Genomic DNA, 16171 nt, shown 5'->3' with positions numbered 1-16171 from the left:
GCCTCCTTCATTATGTAAATGGTAAGCAGTCTTTCTGAAATGGAATTTCCAAAGAGTAGAATATCTGACCACCAGACAAAATGGGCAATTGCACTTTTTACCTATGATTACAAAGCTTAAACATTACAGAAAAGATGGGATGGGATGCTGGGGCAACACTTTCTTCTCCATTTTTTTAATACAATATAATGTAGACATAAGTGTATTTTGAAATCTTAACATTTCCTTTTTAACTAAAGCCCTACCTAAAATTTAGCTTAAAACCATTTTCTCCTATGAAGTGATTTTAATGTATCTGCATTAAAGGCATATGAGGAAACAGACAGCTTACAGAAGGCAAAGCTATAGTCATCACACAGCAGCTGTAAGCCAGAGCTAGACCCAGGTTCCCTGCTTTGGTCTAAGGTCATCTCCATGTTCACTGCAAAAGAACGCTATCACCAACTGAGCCATGAAAAGTCTCTTTTTCCAAGGGGCATGGGGATTTCCCGCCCCCCAAATCAGTGACAGAAAGGGCCATTCACTCAAGATCAAATGAAAAGAATAATCCTGCCAATTTTATCATGCGGAATTTCACATTATTTCACATTATTTTAAGAAATAACAATTAAACCAGGCATAGTTGTTTATACCTGTAATTCCAGCACTCAGGAGACTGAGGCAGGAGGATGGTGAATTGAGGCCAGCCTGAGCTAAACACTGAGCCCTTGTCTCAAAATAGCCCTCTCCAAAAAAGAAAATTATGATAAATCTGCCGAAGTTCATGTAAATATTCCCCACTGTCACAGATCTCAATGGATTTCCAATCTCCTATCTCTGATGCTTAGGTAAAGACAACCTGGCATTTCTACTTATCCTACCAGTTTTCAATAATGAATTATATAACAATAGTTATTCATTATAGTACCTTATTTATCTGAGCACATTAGTAAGCAGCAAGGGTTACTCTTCTTAACTCCAAGTAATTTTAGCTTTTAACTTGCAAGCCTACTGTATTAGGTGGCTTAAGGAAACAAAGCCACTGTCCCCCTGTGCTTAAAACTTTGAGGCAGGTTTCAAAAGCTCAGTTCACTTAGATTATTGTCCTTTCGGCACTGACAACTGTCATTGGGGCCAACCGTCTCACTCTTCAAGGGGAATACAAACAGTCATTTCCTCCTATAAAATTATTTTAAAGTATTTGCCTGGAAAGCAAATAAATTAAAACTTTGTACATACCACTCCAATTCTTAGCCATCTTGAACATATTTGCAGCTCTGGTATACATTTCACAAGCCTCTTCTATTCTTGTGTTTCCTCTAAGAAAAATTTAAACATGAAGTTGTATTTTATTAAATAACCACTCACCCACTTTATTAAAACAACCTTCCCTCAAATTACAAACATTTCTGGGGGGAGAGAATAAGTACTGGCATTTTGAACGCAGGGAAATAATATATTTAATGAACACTTACTATATGCCAAGCAAACACTACAAGATCTTTACAGATCTTCAAAGGAGATACAAATGCTATACTCCAGATGAGAAAACTAATGCACATAAATGGCAAAGTTACTACCCAAAGCCTCTCGGCAAAGACACCACAAAAATGAGACTCAAATATGGATCTAATTGAATCTAGATCTTTTCATGTTTTTATAAAAACTCAAGTTTTAAATCAGTCTGGGTAATTAGAAGTGTATTTCTCAAAGAAGATTAACTTGAAAGGACAAAGATATCTTTACCTTATTTTTCAAGAGTTTAGTACTATGTTCATTCAGAGTTAAAAAATAAAACCAAAATCTGAGGGCAAGGCATTGTGGCACAAGCTTGTCTCTGGAGGCAAAGGCAGGATGACTGAGAGATCAATGTCAGTCGGGCTGATGTGCAGTCTACAACCAGCATGAGCCAAATAATGAGACCTTGTCTCAAAATAATAAAACCAAAACCTGAACCAGAGCTTGTGAAAAAGTGCCACACTGTCCTATTGCTGTATTATCTGTCAGTTCTGGCAAGGGACTCCAACACTGAAGGGACTTCAAGATCCAGCCTTTACTCCGCAGCAAAAGTCATTTTACAACATTCTGAGAACAGGGCACTTCATTGTTGTTTCAATACATGTAGTTTTGGAAAGTTATTTACCTGATGGCTGATTCTACTAAAAGCTAGCTATAGATGCTCAGAAATTTTTCTTCCTCTCTCTCTCTCTCACTGGAGCTTGAACTCAGGGCTTCACTCATGCTTGGCAGGTACTCCATCACCCGAGTCAATTGCCAGCCCCTTTTTTGTGTTAGATATTTTCAAGATAGAGTCTCATGAATTATTTGCCCAGGGTTGGCCTGGAATCTCAATCCTCCGAATCCCTGCCTCCTGAGTAGCTAAGATCACAAGCATGAGCCATCAGTGTCCAGTCAGAAATTTCTTCATACGTAAAACCAAATTAATTTTTTGCAATCTCCTGAGTTTTCTAATTCCACACTGGTTTTACTAAGCTAAGGCCCTTCTATGAAAGACATTTATCTATCTTGTCTACATTATAAATATAAAATAACCAGAGGAAAATCAGGACCCAGGAGACTCTAACTGTACAGCACACACAATGAGGAATTCACAGTGGAGCATGGACAAGGATTCAGAGACTTCATATGATATGAACATGAGCAAACACATGTGGCAAGAATTCAATAAGCTCCAAACTCTAGCCAAAGGACATGGAGCAGTGTCAGTGAGTCCTAGTGCAGAGTCAAGGTGGACCGCAAAATAGTGAGGCTCAGGTACGAGTTGGATAAGATCCTACTAGCTACTAACAGTTTGACACTGGACTAGTTCTTTAAGTTCTCTCCTTGGTTTCTATACATATTAACTAAGAACATTATCTATACTTCTGGGGTATTATGAAGATCGAAAAAGTAATCCATATATAGTGCCCTGTGGAGCTTGACTTCATTTAAGCCACAATCAATGGATTAGCATGGCCAAATAAAGAACATATGAGAGTGGATTCTCTCTTTTACTCCTCTGCCACATGAGAACATCACCTTCATCACTCCCTTTAGACTTCTGCAGTGTAAGGACACTGCAAAAAGCTCAGATACCAGATGTCAATGCTTTAATCTTATGCTTTCCAGCTTCCATGATTTTAAGAAATTTCTATCCTTTATAAGTTACTCAGTCTCAGGTATTCTGCAACAGCACCACAAAACACACAAAGACACCTAAAGCTGGGAGTGTTTGCAGAACACAGAGGGGACAATGACAGATAAAGGGTGCATTGTTCCTTTTAGGATGAAGATTTTCTAAAATTGTTGTGATGGTTGTACAGCTATGGATATGTGAAAAATAATTGAATTGTACATTTTAAATGGATGGATTATATGGTAAGTGAATTACATCTTAATAAAGCTGCTACTCCCACCCCCAAATAAAAAAACCTTTGGGGGCTATGTCACACAGTGAATTACAAGATGATAACAAGCTATACCAAAAAGAACCAGAAGAAAAGCTTTCTCTCATATACTTTTTTTCTCTTCAAAACTGTATTAAAAAACAAATTAGCTAATAGGTTTCCCCAGTGGAAAATTCCTAGCATGAGAAGTTTCTCAATTTTAGCCATAGCTCCATGGAGCAAACAAGGGCTAGTTACATTCTTGTGTCTTATTTTTCTAAAGAATACCAGGAATCTTGAACTTTAATTACAGTGCAATCATTCTTATTAAAGGCTTCTAAATAAAACTAGCTTAATTAAAATGTACTTTATCCTATTATCTTCAGAGGCAGACAGAGCTTAAAAAAATAACAGAACTTCTGTATTATGCTGGTTTCACACCTGGTATTTCCATGTGTTATGACATTTTCATTATTACAACAACTACAAAAGATATCTCCATTTTAAAGAAGAGAAAACAGTATCTGGGGTCAATGGCTTACCAAGGCAAGGACAGTGGAATACAGCTGACTCCTAACTTTAAATTATGTGATCTTTATAAACATATCGAAGAATCCAGCTAGACAAAGAGAACTCACCTCTCTAAAAAAGAATCACCAGAAGTATTCCCACTTTAAAAACACCAAAGATTCACTTGTCAAAATGACTACAAAGCTTCATGAAAAGATAAACTTCCAAAATCACCCTAAATGATTATTTATGAAAGTTAACTGCTACGTTTTAAGGGCAAAAATTCAGAATTCGCATTCAAATAATTCAACTGATTGCTACCCAAAGCCCCAAATAAGGGTAGTAGTTTCTTGAAAACAGAAACAAGATTCTGTGAAAGAATCTACGTTACAAAGAAATATAATGTAAGTACATGACACTAAGTTGACATGAAGAAAGCTGAGCAGAACTAAATTAACTATTTTTTGGTTATTATGAGATTCTGACCTTGAAGAATCAAACACTTTCTCCACCTGAAAGAAAACACTGGCACAAGAACTGCTACCACCCCACAGCCCCAGCTGGACATTCCCTCTCAATTCCAGCACCAAGGTGGACTCCTTCTTCCTGTCCATATTTATTGAGTAAACATTTGTTGAGATCAGTATGTGCCAGAAAACATTAAATAGAAAATATCTTGCCTACACAGGAAGGTTAGAATTTCGTGGAAAGAATATCAACCATAAGGGATGGAAGGGTGTGAGACAACATATCTAACCCCACCATGTTCCTCTGTGGTCAAAGCACCAACACTGGGGTTAGTGAACAGCAGAGCCATCAAAACCAAACAATCCTCAAATAATCTGAACTCCTGATTTTTTTTCCCTTTCCTGAATAATTGCTGCTTTGGAGCACTGTACCACACTGACAACTGTAGTACATACTATTTTAAAACTGTGGGTGGGAGGCGGGAAATACCAAAGTAGACTTGGGGGTATTAATGGCACACACATTAGGAGATACACCCAAAAGAAAAAGGTGATGACTGCTGGGGCAGAAATAAAGCTGCCTCTAAAATCACAAGATATTACAGTAAAAATATCTTAAAAAGTGATAATAACAGTTCTGTGATGATGGGCATACACAGCCAGAGAAAAAACTGAACTCAATCATAAGGGTATCTTGAAGTGGTTTCAAGCCATGTCAAAGAAATTAAAAATAGGCCTCACTGTTGTTACAGTCTGGGACCATGCAGGGGAGTGGGGAAAGGGGTGGTCCCACACAGGACAGCTTTTTCTCCTGTTCTTTATTTACCAGTAGCATCTCCTTAGCCAGTAACCTGATCTTTAGGGAGAGGGACCAGCACAGGACCCAGCACACAAACTCCTGACTGAATAGTGCATGATCTATCTACATTACAATTCTTTTGTTTTTGTTTTTACACAGGGTCTCACTATGTACTTCAGGCTGACCTCAAAACTCACAATTGTCCTGCCTCTGCCTCCCCAGTGTTGGGATTTGAAGCATGTGTGACTATGCCTAGCTCCACATTACAATTTTTATTTTTTCCTCTTTTGTGGTACTGGGAATTAAACCCAGGGCCTCTTGCATGACCACTGGAGCCACACTCACAGTCTCACATCACAGTTTTAAAAACATTTTCTGAGTCCCTTAAAAAATCCAAGCAAATATAGAAAATATCTAGAAAAGGAGTTGCAAATTCAATATATACTTAAAAATACCTGTGTCATATAGAACTGTTTACTTTATAATAGTATTAGCTCCAGAGGCAATTTATTTTCATCTGGTATTTCATTTCTACAATGTACAGACTGTTTTATTTCTGGGTTAAATATATTTTTAGAACAGTTCAATTTCTTTCATGAGATACAAAAAGTAGAGATTTCTGCAACAGGGGAGCTACAAAAAGAAAGGCACTTAGATGTTCATCAGTGAAAGAATGGGTAAAAAAAACATGGTACGTACACACAATGGAGTATTACTGAGCCATAAAAAAGAGCTTTTCTGCTGGGCATAGTGATTCACACCTGTAATCCTAGATATTCGGAAGGCTGAGATCAGGTGGATTGAGGTTCAAGGCTAGCTCAGGCAAATAGCTTGTGAGACTCCATCAACAAGCCCCCTCTCTTGGGACCTTTCCCAGTTTTGGTTGTGGTACTCTTTGCTACTTTTCTATCTCAATAAACTCTCCTGCTTTACTTTAAAAAAAAAAAAAAAAAGCTGAGCACTGTTGGCTCCCACCTATAATACTAGCTACTTAGGAGACAGAGAACAGGAGAACCACCGTTCAAAGCCAGTCTGGGGCAAACAGTTCGTGAGACCCTACCTCGAAAAAACCCATCACGAAAAGGGCTAGCAGAGTGGCTCAAGTGGTAGAATGCCTGCCTAGCAAGTGTGAGGTCCTGAGTTCAAACCTTAGTACCACCAAAAAAGACAGGGAGGAAGGAGGGAAGGAAGAAAAGAAAGGAAAGTAAGGAAATCTATCTAGTCTTCCCAAAAGAAAGGAGTATCACAGAATTAGAAGTCATACCAAGCCCTTATCCACCCCTCCACAATACCATTCATTCCAGAAACTATAAACTGGAACAGAAAAACGCATTCAAACTAAAGAAACCTGTGAAATCACTCAAACCTCTCATCTCCCATCATAGAAGTCTATGCTATTCTGGGATCTGGAAACCCTGTGACATTCTATAAGCAGAAAATGCAAGTGGCATCCATGCAAAGCTTCCATCAAAGAAACAAGAAGGAAAACTGCAGCTGTCAAAAATACACTCCCCAAACAAAGCAGAGGAAAATGCCAGCCCCATGAGATTTAAATATTATTAAACAAACATTTTGCAGATATGAAAGTACACTCTAAGTTAAAGTTCAAAAATTCAGAATAGAAGTGTACCAAAAAAAATAAGATGAACTGTTGTTGGAAATTCTTAAAGAAAAAAAATCATCTCAGAAATGACATTTTTGATATAACAAAAGAGAACAGATTCTACTCACATGGAAAAGCAAAAGCAGCCAAGAGAATGAAAATGAAAAATCAAGGGAAAAGGATCAGAAGAAAAGTGATACACGGGATAGGCCAAGAGCCAATATCTATGTACTGAAGTCCCAGAAGGGAGTTTACAACAGCCATTAAAAGCAGGTAATTACAATTAAAATCTCAGAATATTTCCTAACAACAAAGGAGTCCTGAATCCTAATACTGAACAGGTCTACTGGGTACTAGGAGTTTACTGTGAAACACATCATTCTAAGACCATCTGACTTTAAATAAAGAAAACCTCAGGGCTTTTAGGTAAAAGAAAATCAAGTTAGTGGTAGACTTCAACAGCAATGCACAAAGCAAGACAATGATGAAACATTTTTTAAGAAACTCAAGGGAGGTGGGGGGAGTAAGCCAGGGATTATATAGCAAGTTAAGGCATCTATCCGGTGCACTGATAAAAGCAAGTCAAGAAATTTCCAAATAACATATGACTACGGAATGCCAGCAGAAGATATGTGGTACTAAATATGCCCTTTTTTTGGGGGGTGGGATGACAAGGTCTTATTATGTAGCCCAGGTTGGCCTTGAACTTGTGATCCTCCTGCCTCTACCTCCTAAGTGCTAGGATTACAGGTGTGCCATCATGTCTGGCTCTGAATATGTCTTGTCAAAGATCTAAGACTAAAAGACATAATGAGAATGACAGAAAAATAACATAGAAATATGTATTTTTATGTCTGATGAAGTACAAATAATAAACAAAACAAAAAAATCCACAAATACACATTGGAGAAGGGGGAAGTATACATACTCATTTTCAGGCATATAGGTAACAGGTATTTTTCAGAGCAAGCAAAATAATAGATGCCTGAAGTAAGCAATAGGAGGCCAGGATATTAAAAAGGATTTACATCATAAATGCAATTAGCAGTTGAACACATACACAAACCTTAAATAAAGAGATTACACTGAAGAAAATCAAATAAAACATGTAGTAAACATACCAAAGTAGTATGACAGTTAATCATATCATTATTGTCAGATTTGTACATAAAATAAAACCCCACTTTGTGCTCAAGAGATGCAACTAAAATAAAGCTATTCTAGAAGGCTTAAAATAGAGGTGGTCAAAAGTAAACCAAATGTATCAACTAAATTTTGTTTTAGGTTTGTCACAGTCACAAAGAGCCCTGACATATCTCAGTGGCTGCCCTTGCTTACTTTAACCTGTTACTGCAGGCTGGTTATGACTGTTGGTTCTTTCCCCAAGTATCCTCACTCTCTATTCTAGAATGCAGCCCCTCTCTGGGATGTCCTCTTCTTACTTTCTTACAGAAGGAATAAAGCAATGGCAGCAACACAAAAGGGCCCTGCACTTCTGCTCACAGGGAGCATGTGTCCCTTACACTTCCTCAAATGTCACTCCTGTGACCACCACAGGCTCAACGGGGAGAGGGAACTTAAGAACGCAAGCACAGAGCAACTGGTCAAATGTATGATCCTCTTACATAATATAGTCCTAAAGCAGGCAAATGCACACAATAGATATGAAGGGATTACTATTCTGGAATCAGACAAAGGAGAATCTGGACTCAAAAGCATCGAGTAAGATGAAGAAGTTCATTTTTAATTGTAAAGATAAAATTTATAATGAAATTATGTTAGTTGTGAACATCTACATACCAAAACACAACAGTTACCTTTTTAAAACAGAAACTTCAAGAGATGTAAGAAGACAGAAACACACTTAGAAGAGACTTTAATACACCTCTTTTAGTCCAAAGCAGATCAAGTGGATAAAAAAGAAATACAGACATGAAAGACCTAAACAATATAACCGGTAATTCAATTTTACAGATTTCTATCAAACCTGATAAGAGAATATCCACCTTCTTCTAAAGTGCACATGGACCACTCATGAGCACTAGTAATATACTAGATGGCAAAGTAATGAAGTAAAACTAGAAATTAGCATTAAATGTATTTAAAAGGAAGCAGTAAAGGTAAAAGCAGAGAGCAAGACAGAAAACATGAAAGCAGATAATCAATAAATCAAAATACTGGTTGTTGAAGAAAGAGTCAAAAGAATCAAAGAAAAAGGGGAACGCACAGACACAAAACACAAAGTGATACGTAGAAGACAATTACTAAAACAGAATAGTTTTAGAAGTCATGAAAAGCTTCTTTGCACAACTCTGCAAATAAAGACTTTAAAACTTAAGGCAGAACACTGGTGGTTCACACCTGTAATCCTAGCTTCTCAGGAGGCAGAGATCAGGAGTGGCACAGCAGAAGCCAGCCCCGGGGGTAAATAGTTTGTGAGACCCTTTCTCACAAATACCCAATACAAAACAGGGATGGTAGGGAACCTGCCTAGCATGCGTGAGGCCCTGAGTTCAAACCCCACTACCACCAAATAAAAGACTTTATAATTTAGGTGAAATCAATTGGTTTCAGTACAAATAGAAAATCTAACCATTCAAAGCTCCAAAGAGAGCTGGCAGTGGCTCAAGTGGTAGAATGCCTGTTTAACAAGCCTGAAGTTCAAATCCTAGTACCACTAAAATTCCAAAGAGGGAAAAAAAGAAAGTTATCAAAGAAATACACACCAGAAAGCCCATAAGTTGATTATACTCGGTAGCCTGAGGCAGGAGGATCATGAGCTTGAGGCCAGCCTGGACTACAAAGCAAATGTGAGGCAATCCCAGGCAATCCTAGGCTATATAGTGAGACTTTGTCTCAAACTAACCCCCAACCACCGCCAAAAAATGAAACTCCAAAACCTCCAAAGACCACAGTCTAAAGTATGTAAAAACAGAATCTAATAAAACCCATTACAAATATATAGTATAGAGTCAGGCACACTAGGGCACACCTGTAATTTCAGTACTTGACAGTCTAGTAGAGAAGTCTGAGGTCTACCTGGGCTATGTATCCCCCCTGTCTCTAATAATAATAAGCAATCATAACCCAAAGAGGTTTATTCCAAAAGTGCAAAGATAGTTCAATGTGAGGCCATCCATTAATTAACACATTAATAACTCTAAGGAGAAAAAATCATGTTTATCTCCATAGATATTGATAGGCCTTCAAAATACAACACTAATCCCTAATGAAAATACATAGTAAAAGTTAAATTGAAATATTTCCTTCCATGAAAAATGTCTTCATCCAAGAAGGTTTTGATTCATTAATTTGTTAGATTTTAATTAAATTACCATTATCTACACCTAGCTTCACTTAAATAAGAAACAGCTAACATTCTGAAATGCTACTTCCAGGTTTCATTACTTTGAACAGTAACAGGCACTGAAAATTCTTTTAAAGTATAAGAGTTTTACTGAAATTATCATCGAATCAAATGAACACAATGGGCAGGTCTAAGAATAGTGTATAAAGCCTTCTACAATTAGGATGATAGTATGTCCTGTGGCATGGACTCTCTTGGTTTATAATCAAAAATATTTTTGGTATCCTCATAATATTCCAGTTTGGACAATATATTCATAGCCACTGAACTGTAATTCACAGAAATAGGGAAATATTTGAGAAAAATTTAAAGTATAAAATAATTTTTTGATTAACTTAATTACTCAGCATAGATTTAAACCTGGAATTACAGGTTTAAATATGTGGTTTATATATAAAAGGCCATGTGAACTCCAGCAAATTCCTCATCATTTCCAGAAGAATCAATAGATATTAATTAATTAAGAAATCAGAAGTGCTCTGATAGTGTTATGAACACTGGTAGCCATCAGAAGAACTAAAAACAGACCATTACAAATTGATAATTCAGTGTTGGGTGAAATTAAGAAGAGGGAAGAGCCAGGCGCTGATGGCTCACACCTATAATCCTAGCAACTCAGGAGGCAGACAACAGGAGGATCATGGTTCAAAACCTGGCCCTGGCAAACAGTTCAGCAAGACCCTATGTTGAAAAAGCCTATCATAAAAAATTCTTGTAGAATGTCTCAAGGTATAGGTCCTGAGTTCAAACTCCAGTGCTGCAAAAAAAAAAAAAAAGAGGGAAGACAGGAAAAATTTACTGTTTAACTGAAATCTTCTGTATTTCTTGTACTTTTCTACCATGTGCAGCTACTAGGTTTATAATAAATGCAAATTTAAATAAAATACAGAAGAAAATGACATGAAAACTTTCACTTTGCATACTTTTGCTCTTTTTTTTGCAGAACTGGGATTTGAACTCAGGGCTTCATGTTTGCTAGGCAGGCAGCTCTACCACTTGAGCAGCTCACCAGCCCTACTTTTGCTCTTTTACCAAACAAAAGTAAAAGAAAAAAAATCAGGATTTGCATGACTACTAATATATTCAGGCTCTCCATCAAAAAAACACCAGCTGCCTACTGCATGCCACTAGCTGGGTGAGGTGCTGGACTACAGTAACAAAACAGGGTACACTGCTGAGGAGCCACCCACTACATGCTCCCTACCTTCTCTAAGCAACTCTCACAAGAAAGACAGAATACAGTGAACACTGCAAAAATGCAAACAGAAAAAAAGCTAAGCTGGGTTTATCATTTGACACCAACCTATAACAACTTAAAATAAGAAAACTAAATGATTACAATTAACAGCAATATGGCTCTGTGCTGAATAAGCATTGTGACACTTCATTCAATCCTAACAACTCTAAAAAGTACATTCTATCCTTCTGCCCATTTGAAAGTTTAAGAAACAAAATTAAAAACAGAAACTCCCTAAGTATGACTTACTTGGTTGGCTATAGTCACCAAAATAGTAAATGAAAGACCAGAGTCTATGTTTTGCTTTCCCATACATAAAAGTATACATTATATTATATAACATATATAAACAATTATTCATATAGATTATTTTAATTTCTGTAAGAAATATATATTTCTTAAACTATACCACTTGTCTCTATAAGCAAATCTTAGCCTAATGGTTTTTGTAAAAAGTTCAATTTGCATTTGAATATTAATAATAACTGAGAAAGACTGCTTTATGAAGGTAATCACATGACCCCATATTTTCGCAAAATGTAGAAACAGTCTTCACTGAAATAAAGCCAAGTGAACATTGATAATTAACAGCTTACAATGCTTAAGAAATATTCCCAACTTTTACAAATAGCTAGTAAGTTACAGATTCATGATTACTTCAAGATAACTTAATAGGATACTTCATTAAATTTGCTTTGACACTGCCAGATTTTTAGCTCTTTTCTGAGCTAGAGGAGATTGAAGAACAATGAAAAGGGAAGATAGCATTAACCATCAGTAACATCTTTCAACTGCTGTTCTTAAGAACCACTTTCCTAGGTGTGCATTGTGCAGGTTATCCCCAATTTCTGGTCTCCTAGCAACAAATGGAGAAGACAATGAAGATTTCTTTGCAATTCAAAACTATCTTATTGTCAGACTGTAGGCCACTTTAAGATCATACTAGCACTTCATTAAGATTCTAAATTAGAATTTGAAATTAGCTACAAAATTCCATACCTCATCCTGGCAAGGAACTAAACAACAATACAACTCTTTCTAGTTTTACTATACTACACTATGCCTGCTAAAAAAGGTAAGATTTAATTTGATCCCACAGCTACAAACTACATTGCTATTTAACTAACCAGTAGTCACACACACACACAAAAAACCCCAAAACAATAGTAGTAGTGGTTCTTACAATGTTTGCTTTCCTTGTCAGGTATTTTTTTTGAGGGAGTGGCACCAGAAGAGGTACATCTTGCCTACCAAGCTGACAAGAAATGGGTCTTGTGCCTCACATATAAAATATTTCACCCTTTCTTGTGAATATGCATGCATATTTTCAACTAATTTTACTGAAAGTAATAACAAAAAATCAGTTATAGAACAGTAAGGAGAATATAGTACTGCCACAAAACCAGTGTGAGTGGGAGATGAATAGAGTAAAGGAGATGAACTCATGATAAGCTTTAATCTGCAGTTAGGATGTTAAGAATATCTACGATGCGAAACATGCAATATGCCAAACATCTCCTTTTTTTGGCAATACTGGGGCTTGAACTCAGGACCTTCACCTTGAGCCATTCCGCCAGCTCCATTTTTTTTGTAATGGGTATTTTCGAGATAGGTCTTGCAAACTATTTGTCTAGGCTGGACTCCAACCATGATCCTCCTGATCTCTGCCTCCTGAGTAGCTAGGATTACAGGTGTGAGCCACCAGCACCCAGCCCAAACACTTCTTAATGGCTGCCACATCTTTAAGATTGTATCACCTGACCCCTTAACAACATTAGCTGATCAGCTTTTAAGATCCTCAGTCAATATGTGTGCTGTGCTAATTCTGTGTTGTTAATTCAGGAATCTGACATGGGACAGACTATGCTATTGTAAATAAAGGATAACTAGAAAGGGGGCAGGGTAGAGTAACACATACTCTAGCCTAGAAAGTGATTACAGGTGCATGTGATGCCATATATAACACAGGATACCAAACATCTAAAGCTGATACAAAATCTTAAGTCTTCCCGTTGTACCTCACAGAAAAATAGGTCTGGCTTTTGGCTCCAAGTAATTATATATTATTATTAAAACTCACGGAACTCCAGTACTCTTCTTCAAGCTTTCCAGGAGACAAGTGTTCCTGGAAACAACACAATTCTTAAGAGCATAAATAACACTTAAAAGGTGCTTTTACTGGGTAAAAGCTCTTTCAGGTATTTATTTCATTAAAAGACCATTGATCAAGTCTTTGGCTCTGAATCCTGGAAACGTCACTTAATTCATCTGGCCATCTGGTTCCTTGATAAATAATAACTGGAACTGACAATTTTGAAAATTAATATCTGATAACCATTATCTCCAACATCAATAGTTCTAAATGTTTGACAAACATAAACTCATGGAACCCTCACTAATTATGAGATGTACTACTAGTACCCCTTGTTATATAGCAGAGGAGGCTGAATATCAGAGAATCAAAGCTAATTTGCTCCAGGTCCCAAAACTGGGATAATAAACTGACCTGCTACATTCAGGCTAGACCTAGAACACAATGACTATTGTGCAAACAGAGGGTGAAGATAATGACTGTATTTCTGTATGGCCTGTCAATGATGTAGGCCAGCAACACTCAAGATGTTTCTTTAAAAACAAGGATTCCTCAAAATCCTTTTAGGATTATTAGCTAACGATTTGACCTATCTTCTCCAAAACAACAAAACACCCCTTGACCAAAAGAGTGTTCCTGAGATAAGCATCCAGTACTATCAAATGTTTTTCCCTCAGCTAGTTACTCTCTACTTCAGGGAAGCATATCCTGATTTGAAATACATTGTAACATTAAGATATCCTCCTGCCATGAGGTGTTATGACATTAAATTTTATATGAATGAATTTTAAATGTTTTGTGAATCAGAAAAAGAATTACCATTTGGTATCTGCATTATTACTAGGCAATGGTCCTTACAGCTTTAAAAAGGGAAACAATATTTGTAATTCACAGCTATATTTTCAAGCTACTTATTACATGGGAAATTTAGAAACTAAGGGCTGGGAGCCAGGCTTAGGGAGTAGAGTGCCTGCCAAGCCAGCTTCAAGGCCCTGGGTTCAAACCCCAGTATCAACAAAAGGTCCTGAAAGACAGGAATGCTTATCTTTGTGTATTTTTGCAGCCCACAGTACCACACACTGTGTGAAACCTGCCCATAAGCATTTCCTGGAGATGTATCCGTAAATGTTCATCATTAAAATATTATATAATACTTTATTATAATTTATAGCCAAAAGAATGAAGTTGGCAAAACCAGCCAAAAGCTGACTGGGTGTGTTTCGTGAAATGAGAGTTCAAACTGAATTAGTACAGAAATAATATTGTGTCAAATAATGCAATGGTTATGTATCTGTCACTGGTTCTTCTCAAGAATAAAATTTTGCTGGTGGTGACAGCACAGGATCTTTCACTTCAAAAGGAAAGATCGAAATTTTTGTCGCTCTCATCATAAACAGCTGAATCATTCACATAATCAACAGCCCAGAATTCTTCTACAAGCTGTCAGGGTAGGCTTTGCTTTTTGAGAGCTTGGAATTAAAAACCTTCCCTAAAACAGAATGGAAGAATTACAGGAAATTAACGGGATTTCCCAAAGATGCTTGACTTAAAATAGGTGCTGTGTTATCTTTAATCAAACTGCAGGCCCGGGTATAAATCAAACTCTGGCAAAGGAAGAGCATAATGCTGAGGAAAAAAGTCTTTTCATCCATCTGCTAAAGGTCTACTAGTCTCAAGGTGCCTGGACCAGGGCCAGTCTGCCCAAGCCCGCGAGAACCGGCCCTCCCCCGACAAGGTTCTCCCGAACGATGCGGGCTCCAACCCGGTGAAATGCACCAATCCGATCGTTGGGGACTGGGGACCCCGCAGGCCGGGATCGGGAGGAGCCGACCAGCTAGCCAGGGTGTGGGGCCCTCGCGCGCACACACACGCGCACACACACGAGGGCAGAGCGGGCGCAAGGGGTGTGGGGGGACCCGGAGGTCTCCGTAGGGGACGTGCGGACGAACGCCCCTAAAAGGTTCTGGGGCCTCCAGTGGGATGTGTTGATGGCTCTGGAGATCCCAAGGGATGCGGGAGAAGCTGTGAGCCCTAGGAGGGTCTCTGGAGGATACGTGGGGGCTGCAGGCCTGAGAGCTTTCTGAAGGATCCAAGGGGTAGCTGGAAACGCACAAGGGTCTTTGGAGGGCGCATCGGGTGCCTAGGCGCGTTCTGGGGGATTCCAGGGAGTGCTGGGTGCCCGAGGAGGGTCTGTGGAAGGCGTTGGGACCGGAGTGACTCTAGGAGAGTTCTGGGTACCCAGAGGGTGTATAGGGGACTCTGCGGTGGCAGACACTGAGAACCTGGTATGGATATCCCTTAGGGCACGCGCACTTTGGCAACTCACCCGAATAGCCCTCGGAGGAACGAGTGGGAGGCCTTAACTCGCTTCTCGGCCTCCGCCATCAGCTGAACCGCTTCTCGCTCCTTCCCTGCGTTATCCATGTCGCCAGTAGCCAGTAGTCAGTAGCCACCCGCCAGCCGCCGCCGCCTCAGCCGCCTCGGCCAGCTCGCGACGCGCCTAGGGCGCCTTCGCCCTCCTTCTCGCGGGCGCGTCGCGCGAGGCCTGCTGGGACTTGTAGTCCTACTTCGTGCCATGGCAGCGAGGATGCGAGATGCTCCCACTACAGTTCCCAGAAGGCCGCTGGGCAGGGCCGGGCTCCAGCCGGTCTACGGACAGCTGACTTCCAGGGGCTCCCGCGCGGTGGGCGTGGCCCTATGGAGGCATCCTGGGCCAAGGTGGACTGAAATG

General features: G+C 38.9%; 1 protein-coding gene across 1 annotated transcript in view; it reads right to left on the bottom strand.

Moving 5' to 3' along the window:
* Positions 1–15966, bottom strand: part of Napb (NSF attachment protein beta) — a 37098-nt gene extending 21132 nt beyond the window's left edge. Inside the window, exons 1-2 of the mRNA XM_020181881.2 lie at positions 15767–15966; positions 1219–1298 (exon numbers count right to left, since the gene is read on the bottom strand). Coding sequence (XP_020037470.1) covers positions 1219–1298; positions 15767–15864 — 178 coding nt within the window. The 5' untranslated portion in view covers positions 15865–15966. The remainder of the gene's footprint in view (positions 1–1218; positions 1299–15766) is intronic.
* Between the last annotated feature and the right edge of the window lie 205 nt (positions 15967–16171).

This window comes from Castor canadensis, chromosome 5 (genome assembly GCF_047511655.1).
Source record: "Castor canadensis chromosome 5, mCasCan1.hap1v2, whole genome shotgun sequence".
Classification (NCBI taxonomy): Eukaryota; Metazoa; Chordata; class Mammalia; order Rodentia; family Castoridae; genus Castor; species Castor canadensis.
Note: the sequence above shows the minus strand (reverse complement) of the source record. Positions and strands in the feature narration are given on the sequence as shown.